General features: G+C 37.6%; 1 protein-coding gene across 1 annotated transcript; it reads right to left on the minus strand.

The window, feature by feature from the left end:
- Positions 1 to 7349: 7349 nt before the first annotated feature.
- On the minus strand, positions 7350 to 23044 carry acadm (acyl-CoA dehydrogenase medium chain). The gene is made up of 12 exons (XM_062023282.1): positions 22900 to 23044; positions 22494 to 22602; positions 21623 to 21720; positions 21461 to 21530; positions 21270 to 21370; positions 21129 to 21209; positions 16894 to 17024; positions 16718 to 16826; positions 14452 to 14592; positions 12361 to 12456; positions 7965 to 8213; positions 7350 to 7896 (listed from the first exon to the last, which is right to left on the minus strand). The coding sequence occupies exons 1-12, from the start codon at positions 22912 to 22914 to the stop codon at positions 7825 to 7827; spliced, it is 1272 nt and encodes a 423-aa protein (XP_061879266.1). The 5' UTR covers positions 22915 to 23044; the 3' UTR covers positions 7350 to 7824.
- Positions 23045 to 23776: the final 732 nt, after the last annotated feature.

Consider the following 23776-nt stretch of genomic DNA (forward strand, 5'->3'; position numbering starts at 1 on the left):
TTTATAAAATAAAATAAAAAGAATAGTGTCACAGTGTCTCATAAGCTTGACAACACACTGTGTCCAATATTTTCACAAAGATAAAATAAGTCATATTTTTGGTTCATTTTATAGTTAAAACAAATGTACATTATTGCAATCAGTTGATAAAACATTGTCCTTTACAATTATAAAAGCTTTTTACAAAAATCTACTACTCTGCTTGCATGTCAGCAGACTGGGGTAGATCCTGCTGAAATCTATGTATTCCATGAATAGAGGATCCTTTTGAATCGGGAAAATATCGTTTTTGAATCGAGAATCGCGTTGAATCGGGAAAAAAATTCGATTTATAATCGAATCGTGACCCCAAGAATCGATATTGAATCGAATCGTGGGACACCCAAAGATTCGCAGCCCTAGTATTCCACGATAAACCATTACAAGAATAAAATGATTTTAGAAAAACAATATAGTTGTACCTCAGCTTAAGAATGTCCCATCTTAAGAGTGTTTTGGGATCAAAGTTGCACACCACCAGCAGAAATCATTCAAAAACGAAACTCAGTTGACAGTAAAAAGTCGTTGTTGCAATTGTTGGATATGACTTTAAAGCAGGGGTCACCAACCTTTTTGAAACCAAGAGCTACTTCTTGGGTAGTGATTAATGCGAAGGGCTACCAGTTTGATACACACTTCAATAAATTGCCAGAAATAGCCAATTTGCTCAATTTACCTTTAACTCTGTGTTATTATTAATAATTAATGATATTTACACTTAAAATTCTACCGCTTATTCCCTTCGGGGTCGCGGGGGGCACTATTTACACTTAATTGAACGGTTTAAAAGAGGAGAAAACACGAAAAAAATGACAATTACATTTTGAAACATAGTTTATCTTCAATTTCGACTCTTTAAAATTCAAAATTCAACCGAAAAAAAGAAGAGGAAAAACTAGCTAATTCGAATCTTTTTGAAAAAATTAAAAAAATAATTTATGGAACATCATTAGTAATTTTTCCTGATTAAGATTAATTTTAGAATTTTGATGACATGTTTTAAATAGGTTAAAATCCAATCTACACTTTGTTAGAATATATAACAAATTGGACCAAGCTAGACAAATCATTATTTCTTCTAGATTTTCCAACATCTTTTTAAAAGAAATTCATAAGACTTTGAAATAAGATTTAAATTTGATTCTACAGATTTTCTAGATTTGCCAGAATAATTTTTTTGAATTTTAATCATAATAAGCTTGAACAAATATTTCACAAATATTCTTCGTCGAAAAAACAGAAGCTAAAATGAAGAATTAAATTAAAATGTATTTATTATTCTTTACAATAAAAATAAAAAAAATACTTGAACATTGATTTAAATTGTCAGGAAAGAAGAGGAAGGAATTTAAAAGGTAAAAAGGTATATGTGTTTAAAAATCCTAAAATCATTTTAAGGTTGTATTTTTTCTCTAAAATTGTCTTTCTGAAAGTTATAAGAAGCAAAGTAAAAAAAATAATGAATTTATTTAAACAAGTGAAGACCAAGTCTTTAAAATATTTTCTTGGATTTTCAAATTCTATTTGAGTTTTGTCTCTCTTAGAATTAAAAATGTCAGGCAAAGCGAGACCAGCTTGCTAGTAAATAAATAAAATTTTAAAAATAGAGGCAGCTCACTGGTAAGTGCTGCTATTTGAGCTATTTTTAGAACAGGCCAGCGGGCTACTCATCTGGTCCTTACGGGCTACCTGGTGCCCGCGGGCACCGCGTTGGTGACCCCTGCTTTAAACCATAACCAAGCATGCATCACTATAGCTCTTGTCTCAAAGTAGGTGTACTGTCACCACCTGTCACATCACGCCGTGACTTATTTTGAGTTTATTGCTGTTTTCTTGTGTGTAGTGTTTTAGTTCTTGTCTTGCGCTCCTATTTTGGTGGCTTTTTCTCTTTTTTTGGTATTTTCCTGTAGCAGTTTCATGTCTTCCTTTGAGCGATATTTCCCGCATCTACTTTGTTTCAGCAATCAAGAATATCTCAGTTGTTTTTATCCTTATTTGTGGGGACATTGTTGATTGTCATGCTGTGTTCGGATGTACATTGTGGACGCCGTCTTTGCTCCACAGTAAGTCTTTGCTGTCGTCCAGCATTCTGTTTTTGTTGACTTTGTAGCCAGTTCAGTTTTAGTTTGGTTCTGCATAGCCTTCCCTAAGCTTCAATGCCTTTTCTTAGGGGCACTCACCTTTTGTGTATTTTTGGTTTAAGCATTAGACACCTTTTTACCTGCACACTGCCTCCCGCTGTTTCTGACGTCTACAAAGCAATTAGCTACCTGCCGCCACCTACTGATATGGAAGAGTATTACACGGTTACTCTGCCGAGCTCTAGACAGCACCGACACTCAACAACAACACATCATTTGCAGACTATAATTACTGCTTTGCAAAAAATATTTTTAACCCAAATAGGTGAAATGAGATCATCTCCCACGGCACACCAGACTGTATCTCACGGCACACTAGTGTACGCGGCGTACGATATTACGAATATCACGGTGAACCTCGGAGCATCCGACCAAAACATCCGGTCTCACTAGCCAGCATTAGAATCTAGCCAGAGGTGGACATAACTTTGTTTTCAGAGCCATGTAAAGGAAGAAAGTCGGTGTTTAGGGGACTGCTGAGTAAATAAGTGGATTATATTCAGGATTTAAAGAAATAAAAACTTTAGTCTTTTTGTGTTGTGATGTCTTAAAAGTGATAAGACTGCTGCACCAGACAGCTCAAATGAACTGGAACTGTACATGACTTAATGTTGATAGAGGGCTGATATGTTTTACTTATTTGTTCCATTTCATTCATGATAAACGCTATTGTTGCATTTGTTTTTAAATGTAAAACATTTAATTGTGCGCTTCATTCACTAACGGTGTTACAAAAAAGATCAATTAGAATAATACATGCTGTTGGATATAGAGAGCATACAAACCATTTATTTATTACATCACAATTATTGAAATTCAACAATTTGGTGCATTTGCAAACAGCTAAAATTATGAATCACCTGCTACCCAAGAATGTACAACAATTCTTCTCCACAAAAGAGGAAAATCTAATTTAAAACATTTTTATGCTCATACAACACTTAAAAACTTTAGTATATCAGTATGTGGTATTAAATTATGGAACAGATTAACCAAAGAAACCAAACAAAGCACCAATATGATTCAGATTAAGAGACTGTTCTAACTACAAGTGTTCACAAAGTACATAGAACAAGAATTATGAACATCTTGAACCCTTTTTTTTTTTATTGAGACAAAGATTATTTATATATTTAATATTTGTTTGCTAACTACGGTATATTTTTTTATTTATTTGTTCACTGTTCTGTTACAGAGAACAAGGAAATTGGCTAAAATTGCTATGGTATGAAAAGGGGGTAGGATTAAATAAGCTCTGCTTCTTCCTACTCCTTTTCGGACGTGCTGTAATGAAACAACTGGAATTGTGTGATGCATTACATTGTATCGTATGCATGTTCGAAATAAACTGAACTGAATTGTGTTTAGCTGTAAATCTGCACACTGCTGAAGAAGAATGAGTGTAATTCCAAGCAAAGGGCTTCCAAATATCTAATGAAAAATATGGAGAAGCATCTGGAAGGAGATACTATAGAAGTCCACTCTCTAAAGTAAATGCTGTACATTAGGGCTATTCAACTACATCATGAAGAGTGTGTGCAGCTGGACAGATAGTTAACAGCATGAAGAAACAGAAGCTCCAGAAGTTTTGTTGAGGATTGATGTTCCTTCTTTTGCATAATTTTCTTTCCTAAGTTTCCTTCATTTAAGTCTGTAGGACTAAAAATATATATAAAAAAATATTACAAATGTATTGTCAATTGTGTATTTTATATAATATCCTTTGTGTATTTTACATAAATCAAATAAGTTTAATATTATTACATTGACACAATAAACTAAATGTTTACACATATAGAAATAAACATCCACATCAACTGTTGGGCACAATTTATGTTTGACTCATCACAACTAAACCTAAGGTGTAGCATTATCGCCCTGTACTGGTCAAATTTAGCGTTATACGTACTAAACGCCAGAGGTACTGGCAAAAAAAAAAAAACACAAATACAAAAAAAGACATCACAAAGTCAGCAAATTCAATACAGTATAAACTAAATATCTTTGTGCACAATATCTACTAACAAAGGTTTGGCCAAGTTTCGTAATGAAGCTTACATGTGTGGATTTTTACTTTTGTTGCTGCTTGTCTGGATCAATGTGTCCGTTACTTAAAAAGGTCCCACAGGAAACAATGACTGAGCCCTTGCTCGGGCAGAAAATTCGTACTTTTTGTCCAGGCGTTAAGTCGGATTTTCGTAATTTCCGTTCTCTTCTACTCACCCACTGCTGCTTCTTTATGACACATGTGCCTCGCGGTTGCCCCTGTGGGGGAGGGGGGAGTACTGCATACATAACCAACCCTAGTTTTAATGGTTTAATCAAGCCTATTTGGGTGATGTTCGGCGGGCCAAAGAAAAGCTTTGGCGGTCCGGATGTGGCCCACGAGCAGTCAGTTGAATAGACCTGCTGTACATTACATCATAAAACTACTCTAGTACTAACATGTTAGCATATTTTTTTCCTAAAAAAGCGTTTCATGTTAAAAACTGTGTTGACTTAAGATACAAGTGTTTGAGTCAAGAGCGCCATCATAGCACCAAACACTGTATAAACCAGGGGTCACCAACCTTTTTGAAACCAAGAGCTACTTCTTGGGTAGTGATTAATGCGAAGAGCTACCAGTTTGATACACACTTCAATAAATTGCCGGAAATAGCCAATTTGCTCAATTTACCTTTAACTCTATGTTATTATTAATAATTAATGATATTTACACTTAATTGAACGGTTTAAAAGAGGAGAAAACATGAAAAAAATGACAATTAAATTTTGAAACAGTTTATCTTCAATTTCGACTCTTTAAAGAAAAAAGAAGACAAAAACTAGCTAATTTGAATCTTTTTGAAAAAATTAAAAAAATAATTCGTGGAACATCATTAGTAATTTTTCCTGATTAAGATTAATTTTAGAATTTTGATGACATGTTTTAAATAGGTTAAAATCCAATCTACACTTTGTTAGAATATATAACAAATTGGGCCAAGCTATATTTCTAACAAAGACAAATCATTATTTCTTCTAGATTTTCCAGAACAAAAATTTTAAAAGAAATTCAAAAGACTTTGAAATAAGATTTAAATTTGATTCTACAGATTTTCTAGATTTGCCAGAATGTTTTTTTTGAATTTTAATCATAAGTTTGAAGAAATATTTTTCAAATATTCTTTGTCGAAAAAACAGAAGCTAAAATGAAGAATTAAATTAAAATAGATTTATTATTCTTTACAATAAAAAAAAAATAATTACTTGAACATTGATTTAAATAGTCAGGAAAGAAGAGGAAGGAATTTAAAAGGTAAAAAGGTATATGTGTTTAAAAATCCTAAAATCATTTTTAAGGTTGTATTTTTTCTCTAAAATTGTCTTTCTAAAAGTTATAAGAAGCAAAGTAAAAAAAATGTATGAATTTATTTAAACAAGTGAAGACCAAGTCTTTAAAATATTTTCAAATTCTATTTGAGTTTTGTCTCTCTTAGATTTAAAAATGTCAGGCAAAGCGAGACCAGCTAGTAAATAAATACAATTTAAAAAATAGAGGCAGCTCACTGGTAAGTGCTGCTATTTGAGCTATTTTTAGAACAGGCCAGCGGGCTACTCATCTGGTCCTTACGGGCTACCTGGTGCCCGCGGGCACCGCGTTGGTGACCCCTGGTATAAACGCTTCCAGAAGAGTTAAAGGCCTACTGAAAGCCACTACTAGCGACCACGCAGTCTGATAGTTTATATATCAATGATGAAATCTTAACATTGCAACACATGCCAATACGGCCGGGTTAACTTATAAAGTGACATTTTAAAATTCCCGCCACACTTCCGCTTGAAAACGTCGTGGTATGATGACGTATGCACGTGACGTCACGAGGTCAAGGGAAGTGTTTGGACCGATACAAATACCTCGGTTTTCTTCGACAAAATTCCACAGTATTCCGGACATCTGTGTTGGTGAATCTTTTGCAATTTGTTTAATGGACAATGGAGGCTGGAAAGAAGAAAGTTGTAGGTGCGATCGGTGTATTAGCGGCTGGCTGTAGCAACACCAACACCAGGAGGTTGTGTTGTGTTTTGAGCTGGATAGCAGACGCACTACGGTGAGTACAGCTTTGGCTTCCAAACATTTGATCGCTTGCCCGTACGTGCGTGTCGATATGTGCATGTCACGTACGTAACTTTGGGGAAATATATGTTTCTTGCCGACTCTGATGGCGGCCGGGGTGTCGTCAAAAGCGTACAACGCCCGCCGCCGCATCTAAGTTAGCTTCTATTTTTTTAGCTTTGCCAAGCTGAAAATTATTAACCGTGTATTTACATGTCCATGGTTTAATAGTATTGTTGATCTTCTGTCTATCCTTCCAGTCAGGGTTTTTTTTTATTTAGTTTCTATCTGCATTTGAGCCTGCTATCACGTTAGCTCTGTAGCTAAGTTAGCTTCTATTTTTTTAGCTCTGCCAAGCTGAAAATTATTAACCGTTTATTTACATGTTCAGTCACTGTGAATGTCCATTTCGCGTGCTCGACTCTCATTTTCAAGAGGATATAGTATCCCAGGTGGTTTAAAATACAAATCCGTGATCCACAATAGAAAAAGGAGAGAGTGTGGAATCCAATGAGCCAGCTTGTACCTAAGTTACGCTCAGAGCGAAAAAAGATACACCCCGCACTACACTGTAGTCCTTCACTCTAAAGTTCTTCATCCACGAATCTTTCATCTTTTCGCTCAAATTAATGGGGTAAACGTCGCTTTCTCGGTCCGAATGTCTCTCGCTCCATTGTAAACAAAGCGGAATTGTGAGGAATACTAGCTCCTGTGACGTCACGCTACTTCCGGTAGGGGCAAGGGTTGTTTTTATCAGATACCAAAAGTTGCGATCTTTATCGTCGTTGTTCTCTACTAAATCCTTTTAGCAAAAATATGGCAATATCGCGAAATGATCAAGTATGACACATAGAATGGATGTGCTATTCCCGTTTAAATAAAAAAAATTCATTTCAGTAGGCCTTTAGGTACAAGTGGGGGTTTGTGAACATGAGAAGTGCACATATTGTTTGTATTAACTGCAGCGCTGGAGTAGGTGCTATTACAGCAATAATTGTTTAACTCCCAATAGGCATTAATTGTTTAACTCCCAATAGGCATGGCCACAAGTCGTGATTATTTTTCAAACCTTTATTTATGAGCAAAAGTTACAATAAATAATATCTGAATATCATTTTGTTTGTAGCAAAACAAAACAATTTGATTGTAGAGGCGTTTCATCATTTTAACGAACACCTTTTTCCATGATTAAGTGCCAAAGAGAATGTAAAATAAGGTTTATGGTGCAACTTTACAGATCAGAAATGTTATGAAGCCCTAATAATAATGATGGCGTAGTATTACCCAACAAGTACATCCAAAAAAAACCTGAGCCAACAATACATTAGACTTGCCTGTAATCCATTCTTAAAAAATGACTTGTTTAGTGCAGTTAATCATGGCTTAACTTAAGGCAATTGAAGCTGAATGTCTGAAAACTGGATGGAAAAGGTAGCTCTTTGAGGTGTGGATGAATCAGCAAGTCAGGTGGGGGACGACAAGGCCAAACATATGCAACTAAATGACAGACATATTTATAAAATACAAATAATTTCACGTGTGCAGGGTTCATTTCTTGGCCTTTGCCAGGTGTTCACGAGAAATAATCATTCTTTGGATCTGAGCGGTGCCTTCATAGATCTACAAAAAAAGATACAAGTAAGTTACAAGCGTTGCATTACTGAACGTTAGAGAGCTTGAACGCTCACCTGGTAGATCTTGGCGTCCCTCATCAGCTTCTCCACAGGGTAGTCGCTGTTGAAGCCGTTGCCTCCGAATATCTGCACGGCGTCCGAGGCCACCTGGTTGGCAATGTCACCGGCAAAGGCCTTGGCGATGGAGGCGTAGTAGGTGTTCCTGCGGCCTCGGTCCACTTCCCAGGCGGACCGCTGGTACGCCATGCGGGCCAGCTCCACCTTCATTGCCATTTCGGCCAGGATGAAGGCCACGGCCTGGTGCTGCCAAACAGGAAGCCACAAAGTCCTTAATGACACCTGCTCAGACTTTGCAACATTTATTTTAGGCCTCCAAAAAAAAAGAAACGCTGCCATTTTACTCAAGGACTAATGTGGCACTGTTCACAACTCTTCCTGTCCTTCAGCGAACATCAACAGCCAGTGGGACCAACTCACCCTGGTTATCAGTCAGTTTATAGAAGCAATCACTTTAACTTATTTGAGTCGGCATTGTAAACATGCATGAGTGAGCAAGCCTGCAATGTATTTGACCTGAAGAATTAGGTCATTCTATTTATATTAGGGCTGGGCGATATACCGATATATCGCGGGTTTGTCTGTGCTATATAGAAAATGACTATATGGTGATATTCGAGTATACGTTCTCACGCAGTTGCTTTTAGCTGCGGGCATTACACTACAGCAGGGGTGGGCAATTAATTTTTACCGGGGGCCGCATGAGCAACCCGAGCACTGCCGGAGGGCCACATCGACAATACTTCAATTAAATTTTGCTCAATATTATTTTTGATATATACCGTAAGATAAATAATAATAATAATTAATAATAATAGTAATACTTCAACATAGTGTGTGTAACAGCATTCTATGACTAATATAAATAAATTAACATGAATAATAAATGACAGTAAAATAAGCACACGTATGACTGAGGAGTCATAGTGTAACTTTGTGTGGTGTTTGAGTTGTCCGACTTTTTGTGTGGCCATAAACGCACCAGTGGTTTAGTGCTATGCGTGTTGGTGACAGATGACAAGTTGCTTTTGGCCTGGTTTGTACGGCAGAAAATGACTAGTTTTTCCAGATAGAATTGTTTTACTCATGTTTTTGGTGTGGTTATGGCCGAATATAAACAGTTTTGCTCAATAAAGTGATCGATATAATTCCTGTCCTCGAAGCATCTCGATAGACGTTACAATAATTGAACGGTGTTCAATTGAACGGTGTTGACGAACACCGTTAGGGCCGCTTGTTGTCATTGTCACTCAAAGTTGCATTGCAAAATTACATAGAATAAATATGTTTATTTTGTTTAGAATTCAGATGGGATTTGATTTGGTGCGCGGCATATACTTGCTGCGCGCAGCGGACGCTTGAGCAGTGCGCAATTGCGCAGGCGCGCACCTTAGAGGGAACGTTGCTTGGCAGTCCATGTCTTGTTGAAAACACGCCATTCTTCATCAACTTTTCTCTTTTTAGCATCTCGGGTGTAAACCGTGCATCACTTGTCGCTGCATGTGCACCTTCACTCGCAGGTTACACACGGACACACGCCCATAAATAACACTTTTCAAAATAAAAGCAGCACAGTTGTATTGCGCGCACGACATAGATGTTTTTTCAACTTTATTTTGTAATTAATGATTGCAGCTGTTCACATTCACTCACAATCACACACACGCATACGTCCACACGGAAGTAATACAAATAACGATTTTCAAAACAAAAGCAGCACCGTTGTATTGCACACTCGACATAGATACTTTTTTAAATGTATTTTGTAATTTATAATTGGCCTCACGTGGGCCGGACAGGGATGCACAAAAGGCCGCAGAATGCCCAGGTCTGCACTACAGGCTCTACTCACTTTTTGTTGTCTCTCCTTCTCACAGAGACGTAAAACAAGCGCACCTTCTTACATACGTCACATACGTATACGCCCTCGCGGAGCAGAGAGGTAGCGGCATGGGTAACGTTAGCTGTGGTGCGAGTGGTAATACGAGAGAAAGAAGGTGCGAATCTGGTAACAAATGAAGGAAGAATTAATTCCCAAGGAAAACAGCAGGTGGTGGTCCATCGTCTGGCGGTGGTTTGGCTTCAAGCGGGAATATGTTGAACAGACAATTTGTCAAGTGTGGGGCAAAAGCGTTGCTACAAAAAGTAGCATTACTGCTAATATGTAGCATCATTTGAAAAGTCACCTGCTAGAGCAGGGGTCACCAACCTTTTTGAAAGCAAGAGCTACTTCTTGGGTAGTGATTAATGCGAAGGGCTACCAGTTTGATACACACTTAAATAAATTGCCAGAAATAGCCAATTTGCTCAATTTACCTTTAACTCTATGGTATTATTAATAATTAATGATATTTACACTTAATTGAACGGTTTAAAAGAGGAGAAAACACGAAAAAAATGACAATTAAATTTTGAAACATAGTTTATCTTCAATTTCGACTCTTTAAAATTCAAAATTAAACCTAAAAAAAGAAAAGAAAAACTAGCTAATTCGAATCTTTTTGAAAAAATTAAAAAAATAATTTATGGAACATTAGTAATTTTTCCTGATTAAGATTAATTTTAGAATTTTGATTACATGTTTTAAATAGGTTAAAATCCAATCTACACTTTATTATTTCTTCTAGATTTTCCAGAACAAAAATTTTAAAAGAAATTCAAAAGACTTTGAAATAAGATTTAAATTTGATTCTACAGATTTTCTAGATTTGCCAGAATAATTTTTTTGAATTTTAATCATAATAAGTTTGAAGAAATATTTCACAAATATTCTTCGTCGAAAAAACAGAAGCTAAAATGAAGAATTAAATTAAAACTTATTTAATATAGCTCGGTATAGCTCGGTTGGTAGAGCGGCCGTGCCAGCAACTTGAGGGTTGCAGGTTCGATCCCCGCTTCCGCCATCCTAGTCACTGCCGTTGTGTCCTTGGGCAAGACACTTTACCCACCTGCTCCCAGTGCCACCCACACTGGTTTAAATGTAACTTAGATATTGGGTTTCACAATGTAAAGCGCTTTGAGTCACTTGAGAAAAAGCACTATATAAATGTAATTCACTTCACTTCACTTATTATTCTTTACAATTAAAAAAATAAATTTACTTGAACATTGATTTCAATTGTCAGGAAAGAAGAGGAAGGAATTTAAAAGGTAAAAAGGTATGTGTTTAAAAATCCTAAAATCATTTTTAAAGTTGTATTTTTTCTCTAAAATTGTCTTTCTGAAAGTTATAAGAAGCAAAGTAAAAAAATAATGAATTTATCTAAACAAGTGAAGACCAAGTCTTTAAAATATTTTCTTGGATTTTCAAATTCTATTTGAGTTTTGTCTCTTAGAATTAAAAATGTCAGGCAAAGCGAGACCAGCTAGCTAGTAAATAAATAAAAATTTAAAAAATAGAGGCAGCTCACTGGTAAGTGCTGCTATTTGAGCTATTTTTAGAACAGGCCAGCGGGCTACTCATCTGGTCCTTACGGGCTACCTGGTGCCCGCGGGCACCGCGTTGGTGACCCCTGTGCTAGAGAATGAAGAGTGTTTGAAACTCCGCATGTCAACATCTCCGTTCGGTGCCACACCAACAAAATGCAGAGGCAACCATTTCCACATCAACACCGTATGAAAAAAATAGTCAACAGAAGGAGGTAATGTCCGCAGGAACCTACCACATAGCGAAGGACATACACTATTTGATGTCCTATTATGCAGCTCATTTTTATTTGACAGTTATTGAAATATCTTGTGTGACATCATGCACAGAAGTGCACTTTGTTTTAAACTATTGTAGTGGTGTTCTGTGCAAAAAGTGCACTTTAATATGTCATCTTAGTGACATCATGCACAAAAAAGCACTAATAGCTTGTTTTAAAATGTCTCTGACAATCTTGCACTTTCTGTTTTGAAATGACATGAATGTTTGTGCCACTGCTTAATAACTGTTTAATAAATACACTTTTGCTAAATTGACTTAGTTGTGATTTCCCTCTCTGCATGAAAGTTTAAAAGTAGCATATATTAATGCAGTATGGACAAGAATGTTTTAATGTAGACACATAGAATCATCATATTGCTGTGATTATATGCATCAAATGTTCATTCAAGGCTAAGGCAAAATATGGAGATATATATGGTGTATCGTGACATGGCCTAAAAATATCAAGATATTAAAAAAAGGCCATATCGCCCAGCCCTAATTTATATTTTTAAAAATATATAATAATAATAAAAACATCCCCATTTAACTGTCCTGCTGGGACTTGCCATAAAGTGTGATGACCCAGAACATGGTATGAGTGCGAACATATTGTCCCAGAGAGTCAATCCCCATTCTGAGCAGGACGATCCTTAACTTTTTGCAGAATATTACAGCCCTTATTTGTTTCAAAAAACAACAAACCTCAGCAATCGCTCTGCCAAAAGTCTTCCTTTCTAGGGCGTAAGTGGTGGCTTCATCGAGGGCTCTCTGCGCCAGGCCTGTGGCTCCTGCTGCCACCTGCGAAGTACATGAACTTTATTAGCTGTATACTAAACATTAAAAACAATTTATGAAATAAAGGGCTGTCTTCGATATTTGACAATTTGATTGATTGAGACTTTTATTAGTAGGTTGCACAGTGAAGTACATATTCCGTACAATTGACCACTAAATGGTAACACCCCAATAAGTTTTTCAACTTGTTTAAGTCGGGGTCCACTTAAATTGATTCATGATACAGATATATACTATCATATATACTATCATCATAATACAGTCATCACACAAGATAATCACATTGAATTATTTACATTATTTACAATCAGGGGTGTGGAGGGGGGGAGGATATGGACAGCAAGTAGTGGACATATAGAGAGAGAGAGAGAGAGAGAGAGAGATCAGAAGGCATGAGAAAAAGTATCTGCATTTGATTGTTTACATTTGATTATTAACAATCCGGGGAGGGTGTTAGTTTAGGGTTGTAGCTGCCTGGAGGTGAACTTTTATTGCGGTTTTGAAGGAGGATAGAGATGCCCTTTCTTTTATACCTGTTGGGAGCGCATTCCACATTGATGTGGCATAGAAAGAGAATGAGTTAAGACCTTTGTTAGTTCGGAATCTGGGTTTAACGTGGTTAGTGGAGCTCCCCCTGGTGTTGTGGTTATGGCGGTCATTTACATTAAGGAAGTAGTTTGACATGTACTTCGGTATCAGGGAGGTGTAGCGGATTTTATAGACTAGGCTCAGTGCAAGTTGTTTAACTCTGTCCTCCACCTTGAGCCAGCCCACTTTAGAGAAGTGGGTAGGAGTGAGGTGGGATCTGGGGTGGAGGTCTAGAAGTAACCTGACTAGCTTGTTCTGGGATGTTTGGAGTTTAGATTTGAGGGTTTTGGAGGTGCTAGGGTACCAGGAAGTGCATACGTAATGGAAAAAGGGTTGAACGAGAGTTCCCGCCAGAATCCTCAAGGTGCTTTTGTTGACCAGAGAGGAGATTCTGTAGAGAAATCTCGTTCGTTGGTTGACCTTTTTGATTACCTTGGTTGCCATTTTATCACAGGAAAGGTTAGCCTCTAGAATGGAACCTAGGTAGGTGACCTCATCTTTCCTGGTGATAACAATGTCACCCACTTTTATGGTGAAGTCATTGACTTTCTTAAGGTTGATGTGGGACCCAAACAGGATGGATTCTGTTTTACCCAAGTGGATGGATAGCTTGTTGTCAGCGAGCCAGGTGCAAGTTCTACAGAGCTCAGCACTGAGGATTTTCTCCACCTGTGACTTGTCCTTGCCGGATACCAGCAAGGCAGAGTCATCCGCAAACAAAAACAATTCAGTCGCATGCCGATGACATGTCGTTTATGTATATTAGGAACAGTAAAGGTCCCAATATACTGCCTTGGGGGACTCCACAGCTCACCGAGAGGGGAGGGGGGGACACGGTGCCATTCACCTCTACCACCTGCTCCCTCCCCTCAAAGTAAGATTGCATCCAGCTCCATGAGGTTTTGTTAAATCCGATTGCTCTGAGCTTATCAAACAGTATAGCGTGGTTAACGGTGTCAAAATGGACTTTCTGCTAAAAAAAAGTTTGGTTTTCGAGGGTTGGAAAATGTTATTTTGATCTGGAGCTATTAGCTAATGCTAGCAAACTAGACCGAATGTTTTGGGGCGAATCTTACGGGGTTCACTGTGACATTTGCTATGCCATCTAGCAGCTCGCAACTCAAATTATGCTCGCAATTTAATGCATAACAAAAAGCAGGGACATCATTTATCTCAAAATATTTGTACATTAAGGTATAAGTGTCTAACTTTGGAAGAATCACCTTATAGCAACTACATCTGCATCCTTGTGATGTTACCTAGTGAGCGGTCAGTATGCAACACTACTGTAGATATCTGTCATTGCTATAGATTGAACAGACTATGGACAAAAATCGAACCAATCAGATTCAACTATAAAAATCCTTAGTCGAAAACAGCCCTAAATTAGGTATTAGTAACATGACTTACTGGTGGCCGAGTCTTGTCGAAGGCACCCATGGCAATCTTGAATCCCGCTCCCTCACCGATGAGGACATTCTCTTTCGGAATTCTCACGTCCTCAAACGTGATGCCTCTGGTGTCCGAACACCTCTGGCCCATGTTCAGTTCCTGCAGTGCCAAAACAAAACGTTTATTTTAATCTTCAGCTTTGCCCATCTTAAAATAACCTGTAAGATTAAGACAAATTTAAAAAAAAGGGGGAAAAAAAAGGTCAACAGGGGTTTTTGCATGTAAGGTTTACTGCCTTTTTCCATGCCACTTAAATGTAATGCCCATGTCCTACCGCCGATAGTTATGTATAGTCAGAACCTTACAATTGTGTAATCTTAAATAGTTGATAAGTTTACAATAACTGTTACTCTCTCGTGAATTAGAATTTGCTCACAAGAAGTTATTTGTAGAGATGTCCAATAATGGCTTTTTTGCTGGATGCATTAAACAATGTAACAAGGTTTTCCAAAATAAATCAACTCAAGTTATGGAAAAAAGTGCCAACATGGCACTGCCATATTTATTATTGAAGTCACAAAGTGCATTACTTTTTTTAACATGCCTCAAAACAGCAGCTTGGAATTTGGGACATGCTCCCAAATTCAACCCAAGTCAATTGAATGTTAATGCCAATAATGCTAATACTAAATCGGACATGTTAGTGTTGTCGCAGTGAAATAAACACTTGCATTTATATATTGTTATTTACAGCTGAAATGGACCATAAGGACTCGCCTGACCCTAATTAATTCCTCATTTACTGTAGGGACAACTTTCTGACTGTTGGATACTGGACAAAAGCCTGACAATTTGGTACACTTCAAAAAAGGTACTTTTTTTGTCACTTATTGTTTGTCTTTGGTACACTAATGGGTATATTTTAGGCCAGGGGTCACCAACCTTTTTGAAACCAAGAGCTACTTCTTGGGTAGTGATTAATGCGAAGGGCTACCAGTTTGATACACACTTAAATAAATTGCCCGAAATAGCCAATTTGCTCAATTTACCTTTAACTCTATGTTATTATTAATTAATGATATTTACACTTAATTGAACGGTTTAAAAGAGGAGAAAACACGAAAAAAATGACAATTAAATTTTGAAACAGTTTATTTTCAATTTCGACTCTTTAAAATTCAAAATTTAACCGAAAAAAAGAGAATAACTAGCTAATTTGAATCTTTTTATGGAACATCGTTGGTAATTTTTCCTGATTAAGATTAATTTTAGAATTTTGATGACATGTTTTAAATAGGTTAAAATCCAATCTACACTTTGTTAGAATATATAACAAATTGGACCAAGCTATATTTCTAACAAAGACAAATCATTATTTCTTCTAGATTTTCCAGAACAAAAATTTTACAAGAAATTCAAAAGACTTTGAAATAAGATTTAAATTTGATTCTACAGATTTTGTAGATTTGCCAGAATAATCTTTTTGAATTTTAATCATAATACCTTTGAAGAAATATTTCACAAATATTCTTCGTCGAAAAAACAGAAGCTAAAATGAAGAATTAAATTAAAATGTATTTATTATTCTTTACAATAAAAAATTTTGATTTACTTGAACATTGATTTAAATTGTCAGGAAAGAAGAGGAAGGAATTTAAAAGGTAAAAAGGTATGTGTTTAAAAATCCTAAAATCATTTTAAGGTTGTATTTTTTCTCTAAAATTGTCTTTCTGAAAGTTATAAGAAGCAAAGTAAAAAAATTAATGAATTTATTTAAACAAGTGAAGACCAAGTCTTTAAAATATTTTCTTGGATTTTCAAATTCTATTTGAGTTTTGTCTCTCTTAGACTTAAAAATGTCGAGCAAAGCAAGACCAGCTTTCTAGTAAATAAATACAATTTAAAAAATAGAGGCAGCTCACTGGTAAGTGCTGCTATTTGAGCTATTTTTAGAACAGGCCAGCGGGCTACTCATCTGGTCCTTACGGGCTACCTGGTGCCCGCGGGCACCGCATTGGTGACCCCTGTTTTAGGCCATTGGTTCTTTGTTTTTTTGTGCAAAATAAAAACACTTATTTTTTTTTTTATTTTTTTTTAACTAAAGCTTTCAGGAACTTAATGTACCTTAACTTTTGGTGGAAAAAGGTCTATTGACATCGGCCCAGGCCTACAATTGTATTAACTTTGTGTAATGCCTCTGCACATCGAATTTATTGACGGTTCAGCCTTAATTTTCTCAAAATCTATTTAATGACCCGCAGAAACCCTGTTAAAGAAGTCTTACTTTTCTACCCGGTTGAACTCCGGGGGTGTCTGCATCCAAAATGAAGCCTGTAAAAGCCTTGTTGGTGGGACATTTTGGATCTGGATCAGTGCGGGCCAGGAGGAAGTACCTGTTATTTGAAGGTAACATTAACTACATAAACAACATGGCAGTGTACAATGCACACACACACCCACCAGTTAGCTTTGCCGCCATTGGTGATCCACATCTTCTGGCCGTTGACCACGTACTCGTCACCCTTCTTCACGGCCCGCGTCTTGACACCCGCCACGTCGGAGCCGGCGCCTGGCTCTGTCACGCAGTACGCCTGCAGAACAAAAACATCTGAAAGTAAAAACCACTTTATACGTTTCCATCCACCGGCTTTGACCATGCATTAAATTGATCGTTCTGGAGCCGCAAATCATTCATCTTGCACTTCGCCATCTTTTGCAAGTAATTAGACTTTGCTGTGAGCTTTCGTTAAGTGTTCTCTGTTGCTATGCTCAACTGTAACATAACGTTGCGCACACACTAGCTGGTGGTGCTCGACAACTTCTGACCGAGCGGCACAGTTGGCCGACTTTAGTTACGTTTTGTAGTGTCCTCAAACATCTAAACATTTAAAAGCAAGACTGAAGTTTATACATGTTTTAAATAAAAAAAGATTTAAGACCCTTCAAAATCGTATTTAAAGGCCTACTAAAATGATTTTTTTTTATTTAAACGGGAATAGCAGACCCATTCTATGTGTCATACTTGATCATTTCGCGATATTGCCATATTTTTGCTGAAAGGATTTAGTAGAGAAAATCGACGATAGAGTTCGCAACTTTTGCTCGCTGATAAAAAAAAGCCTTGCCTGTACCGGAAGTAGCGTGACGTCACAGGAGCTAGTATTCCTCCCAATTCCCCGTTGTTTACAATGGAGCGAGAGAGATTCGGACCGAGAAAGTGACGATTACCCCATTAATTTGAGCGAGGATGAAAGATTCGTAGATGAGGAACGTTACAGTGAAGGACTTGAGAGGCAGTGATGGACGTATCTTTTTTCGCTCTGACCGTAACTTAGGTACAAGCTGGCTCATTGGATTCCACACTCTCTCCTTTTTCTATTGTGGATCACAGATTTGTATTTTAAACCACCTCGGATACTATATCCTCTTGAAAATGAGAGTCGAGCACGCGAAATGGACATTTAAAGTGACTTTTATCTCCACGACAATACATCGGTGACACACTTAGCTACTGAGCTAACGTGCTAGCATCGTTCTCAAATTAAGATAGAAACAAAATAAATAAACCCCTGACTGGAAGGATAGACAGAAGAGCAAAAATACTATTAAACCATGTACATGTAACTACACGGTTAAAAATTCTCAGCCTGGTAAGGCTTAACAATGCTGTTGCTAACGACGCTAAGGCTAATTTAGCAACCGGAACTCACAGAACTATGATAAAACATTAGCGCTCCACCTACGCCAGCCAGCCCTCATCTTCCCATCAACAGCCGTGCTCACCTGCGTTCCAGCGAGCAACGGCGCGACGAAGGACTTCATCCGTGGGTTTGGCGGCAAGCATCAGCTAGGCGTCTTCTATCAGGGTAAGTAGTCCTTGTTGTGTTGCTGTAAGTGTTGAACTTAGCCGCTAAGACACCGATCGATCATTAAACAAATTGCAAAAGATTCACCAACACAGATGTCCAGAATACTGTGGAATTTTGTCGAAGAAAACAGAGCTTTGTGTATTGTGTCCAATAGGGCCCAAACACTTCCGTGCATTATATGACGTCACGCGCATAAATCATATCCAAAGGCGTTTTCAACCGGAAGTTTAGCGGGAAATTTAAAATGTCACTTTATAAGTTAACCCGGCCGTATTGGCATGTGTTGCAATGTTATGATTTCATCATTGATATATAAACTATCAGACTGCGTGGTCGCTAGTAGTGGCTTTCAGTAGGCCTTTAAAGACCTTTTGAGATTTTAGGAGAATTTGACATTTTAATGACTTAAATTCAAATTGTCAGATTTAAGACCCCGCGGAAACCTTGTTATTTAGCGGGACACTTCTGTTCATGTCCAAAAAAGTAGACAAGACTCACTTCCAAGTCACATTCACAGGGAAGACACTTTGATCTGTAGGTCAGCTTGTTTCACAGTAAGGAGGTTAAAATTGTTGCATCAAGTCAACACAAAAGGTGAATAGTTTTATGCTTTTTCATTGCAGTGGTTAACTTATTTTACGCTTTAAAAAAGGTATACCGTATATTCCGCACTATAAGGCGCACCTAAAAACCTCCAATTTTCTCAAAAGCTGACAGTGCGCCTTATAATCCGGTGCACCTTATATATGGACCAATATTGAGCCACAACAGGTCTCGCAACTACGGTAAGCAGCCGCCGACTTCATTTTCCCCCGTAGAAGAAGAAGCGTGCGGTGCATGCTGGGATATTTGAGGAAGGCAGGAATTGTCACTGAACTGCTAGACAACAGCAGCGACACTGACTCGATTAATGACGACTTCAACGAGAGAGCCGGGCATGTTGGATGCCATATTCACCCAACTGTTTAATTCGGACACTGAAGAAGAAGAATTCGAGGGGTTCGTGGATGAGGAATAACTTAATAAAGTGGGCTTTACATGTTTATTTTGTGTGTTGTGTGACATTAACGTTTGAGCAACGTTGAGTTATTGCAATATTGTTATTGCACTGCACTATATCAAGTGTTACTATATTGTGATTGCACTAACGTTTGATTTACCGTAACAGTATCAGACTGTTTTTTACGTGTTTATTGAATCGAGGAAAAGTTCCCCTCCACTATGTGATGTAAATATTGCACTACATGTTATACCTTGCTGTTAAAAGATAAACGAAATACCACGTCACTGACTTTACCTCGGGGTAAATAATAAAACAGCAGTTTATTCATTTTGGGAGTGAACGGAGTTGTCAGAACGCTGGTTTGTAATCTATTAATAAAGTTTGACTGTTTTGTTGACATTCCCTTTAGCGCAGCTCCATCTAATGGATGCATAACGTAACCCCAGCCTCTACTGTAGCGTCTATTCCAGGGGTCACCAACGCGGTGCCCGCGGGCACCAGGTAGCCCGTAAGGACCAGATGAGTAGCCCGCTGGCCTGTTCTAAAAATAGCTCAAATAGCAGCACTTACCAGTGAGCTGCCTCTATTTTTTAAATTGTATTTATTTACTAGCAAGCTGGTCTCGCTTTGCCTGACATTTTTAATTCTAAGAGAGACAAAACTCAAATAGAATTTGAAAATCCAAGAAAATATTTTAAAGACTTGGTCTTCACTTGTTTAAATAAATTCATTAATTTTTTTACTTTGCTTCTTATAACTTTCAGAAAGACAATTTTAGAGAAAAAATACAACCTTAAAAATGATTTTAGGATTTTTAAACACATATACCTTTTTACCTTTTAAATTCATTCCTCTTCTTTCCTGACAATTTAAATCAATGTTCAAGTAAAAAAATGTTTTATTATTGTAAAGAATTATAAATACATTTAAATTTAATTCTTCATTTTAGCTTCTGTTTTTTCGACGAAGAATATTTGTGAAATATTTCTTCAAACTTATTATGATTAAAATTCAAAAAAAATATTTTGGCAAATCTAGAAAATCTGTAGAATCAAATTTAAATCTTATTTCAAAGTCTTTTGAATTTCTTTTAAAATTTTTGTTCTGTAAAATCTAGAAGAAATAATGATTTGTCTTTGTTAGAAATATAGCTTGGTCTAATTTGTTATATATTCTAACAAAGTGTAGATTGGATTTTAACCTATTTAAAACATGTAATCAAAATTCTAAAATTAATCTTAATCAGGAAAAATTACTAATGATGTTCCATAAATTTTTTTTAAAAATTTTTTTCTAAAAGATTCGAATTAGCTAGTTTTTCTCTTCTTTTTTTCGGTTGAATTTTGAATTTTAAAGAGTCGAAATTGAAGATGAACTATGTTTTCTCCTCTTTTAAACCGTTCAATTAAGTGTAAATATCATTAATTATTAATAATAACAGAGTTAAAGGTAAATTGAGCAAATTGGCTATTTCTGGCAATTTATTTAAGTGTGTATCAAACTGGTAGCCCTTCGCATTAATCACTACCCAAGAAGTAGCTCTTGGTTTCAAAAAGGTTGGTGACCCCTGGTCTATTCTATGCGCCTTATAATGCGGTGCGCCTTATATATGAACAAAGTTTTAAAATAGGCCATTCATTGAAGGTGCGCTTTATAATCCGGTGCGCCTTATAGTGCGGAAAATACGGTATTTAAAAGTGTCATTCAAGACATTGCCTTTACATTTAAGTCTTACAAGGGGATGTATGGTTGGAAACTTCAGATAAAATTGACAGTCAAATGGCATCTTAGAATAAAAAGCTCAAAATAAAAAAATGACTTACACACATAAGAGGCTCCTCTGTCATTCTTCCAAGATATTTCTTCTTCTGTTCCTCATTGCCACCGATAATAACAGGCATTTGCTGTAGAGGCATTTAAACAAATTGTTACAGCAAAACACACATGAGTTTTTTTAAACTCACGCCCAAAGAGTTGGCCTCGATGGCGGTTTGCACTCCAGTGCAGCCGTAGGCCAGCTCCTCTGTGATAAGGCAGCTGTCGAAGATGGACAAGCCCATTCCCCCTGAAAAGACAACACAGAAGATTTAAAAGATGTCATGTTAGGAAAGGTGCTTTTAAGTCCATGCAATGTGAATGTATTTTAAAAACTCACCATAGTCCTCTGCAATGTGGCTGTTCATCAGTCCAAGCTCCCACGCTTTCTTGATGATTGGCATTGGATACTGCAGAAAAGGGTCAATTGTTGTACTATAAGCCAGTGCCAATTGAAGATCAATAAAAAAAACAACACCACCCTATCTTGGCAATAACCCACCTCTCCACTTTTGTCATAATCTGCAGCCTGAGGGACGATTTCTTCTCGTGCAAACTTGCGCGCCAACTGCTGGAACTCTCGTTGTTGATCCGTAAACTCTGTGGAATAAAAAGAAGACTAAATTACAACGTTTTTAAAAATGTGAGGAAAAACAAGCGATCCCTGGTACAGCTGCTGCCAATTGCTTGGATTTTACGGACGTCACGTCCGGCTCACGCCCCGCCCATTAAATAAGCATGGTAGTCAAGCTAGCTGTGCTCTCAATGGGTGCTCGGCGCCATTGAGTCTTTCTCGAAGAAAAAATGCCCTATGCGTGTGTTGTTTTCGGCTGTACGAGTCGTTCAAATTGCGGAAAGGATAAACATTTCTTCAGAGTTCCTCGAGAGGTAATCAGAAAGGGCGGAAAAGTGCAAGATTTGACAAAACGAAGACGAGAAAAGCATGCAGCTCAAACTGCAGACCAAGGGAGCAGAATCAAAGAATGCAAGAGTTTGCAGTGTTAATGTTTTTCTTAATGTATTCATTAATTCTCATACAAGCATTATCTTGATATTTGCAATTCTTAAACACATGTTTGCTACAAGTGTTTCGAAAAGCACTAACTCAGCATGTCTAAATAAAAGAAAGCAAATGTGAGAAAAACCTGGAAGTTAAGCTTTTACCAAAAGGCAGCAATCATAAATGAAGCTCTCTCTCTCTCTCTCTCTCCCTCTCTCTCTCTCTCTCCCCTGCTCATTCACAAAACAAGCCCATCCAATGTTCAAAAGACTACCTTGTGAATCTATTATTAGGGGTTTACAATGGAAATCACTATTTTTAAAGAGGCGGATATGATAGCATAGTAACTAAACAAGATTTGTACAATACCTACCAAACGAAAAACCGTTCGCTGCCGAGTGATCCGTGGAGGTTTTGACGCTGGCGGCCGCCGCACCGGAACTCTGCAGCCGGACACCACAGCGCGCGCTGGCCCGGAGTACCTGGTACCGAGGGGGGAGCATGTCACACATTTTCACGCAATAGAACAAAGAATATTTGCATTATTACTTTAGTATGGATGTGATATTGACTTTTTGAGGTTCGTGCAACAAACGCTGTCAAGTGTTTTTTTAACACGTTAAACAAACAAGCTAATGTTAGCGAGTGACCGACTAAGCTAGCACGGCTGGGAGTTGAAGCCCACAAATTCGAATTATCCCCTTTTAATTGACAGAAAGGGACTAAACTATGTGAGCTACAGGTGGTTTGAGTGGGGGGGAAACACGCAAGACACATACCTTATTCCACAGCATTGTTGAACTTCGGTGAAACAAACAAGCTAATGTTAGCGAGTGACCGACTAAGCTAGCACGGCTGGGAGTTGAAGCCCACAAATTCGAATTATCCCCCTTTAATTGACAGAAAGGGACTAAACTATGTGAGCTACAGGTGGTTTGAGTGGGGAAAAAACACGCAAGACACATACCTTATTCCACAGCATTGTTGAACTTCGGTGAAAGGACAACACTGAAGCAGTTGCCTTTTACCCCACTTCAATATGACCGCCAAAGCAGCCAATCACAACAGTGCGTTCAGTCACATGACCGCCATAGCAGCCAATCACAACAGTACGTTCAGTCACATGACCCCCGTCGGCGCTTTAACGCGCGACCTCTGCCCTACTTTGTTACCTAAGTTCGTGTTTCATGCCTTCAAGTGTCTTTTTTAAAGTTGTACTTGATTCTGTCAAACTAGATGCGAGTAGACGATGAACAGATTATGTGAAATAGGCGTTATTACTGCATCAATGTATCTATCAAATGCAACTAAATCCTTCTAATTAAATTCCATCCATCAATATAAAGGCAAAATTAAGTTTGATACTGAGTCACGTGACTTACATGACGTACCAACAACATGTAGTCACTACTACAATGTAGTGCAATAAATCATTGCACTTATTGCACTACAGCGTAGTGCCATCCATCCATCTTCTTCCGCTTATCCGAGGTCGGGTCGCGGGGGCAGCAGCCTAAGTAGGGAAGCCCAGACTTCCCTCTCCCCACACTGCAAAAAGTCGGTGTTCAAAAACAAGAAGAAAAAAAATACAAAAATGAGGGGTATTTTATTTGAACTAAGCAAAATTATCTGCCAATAGAACAAGAAAATTCGGCT

Source organism: Entelurus aequoreus, linkage group LG16 (genome assembly GCF_033978785.1).
Source record: "Entelurus aequoreus isolate RoL-2023_Sb linkage group LG16, RoL_Eaeq_v1.1, whole genome shotgun sequence".
Taxonomy (NCBI): Eukaryota; Metazoa; Chordata; class Actinopteri; order Syngnathiformes; family Syngnathidae; genus Entelurus; species Entelurus aequoreus.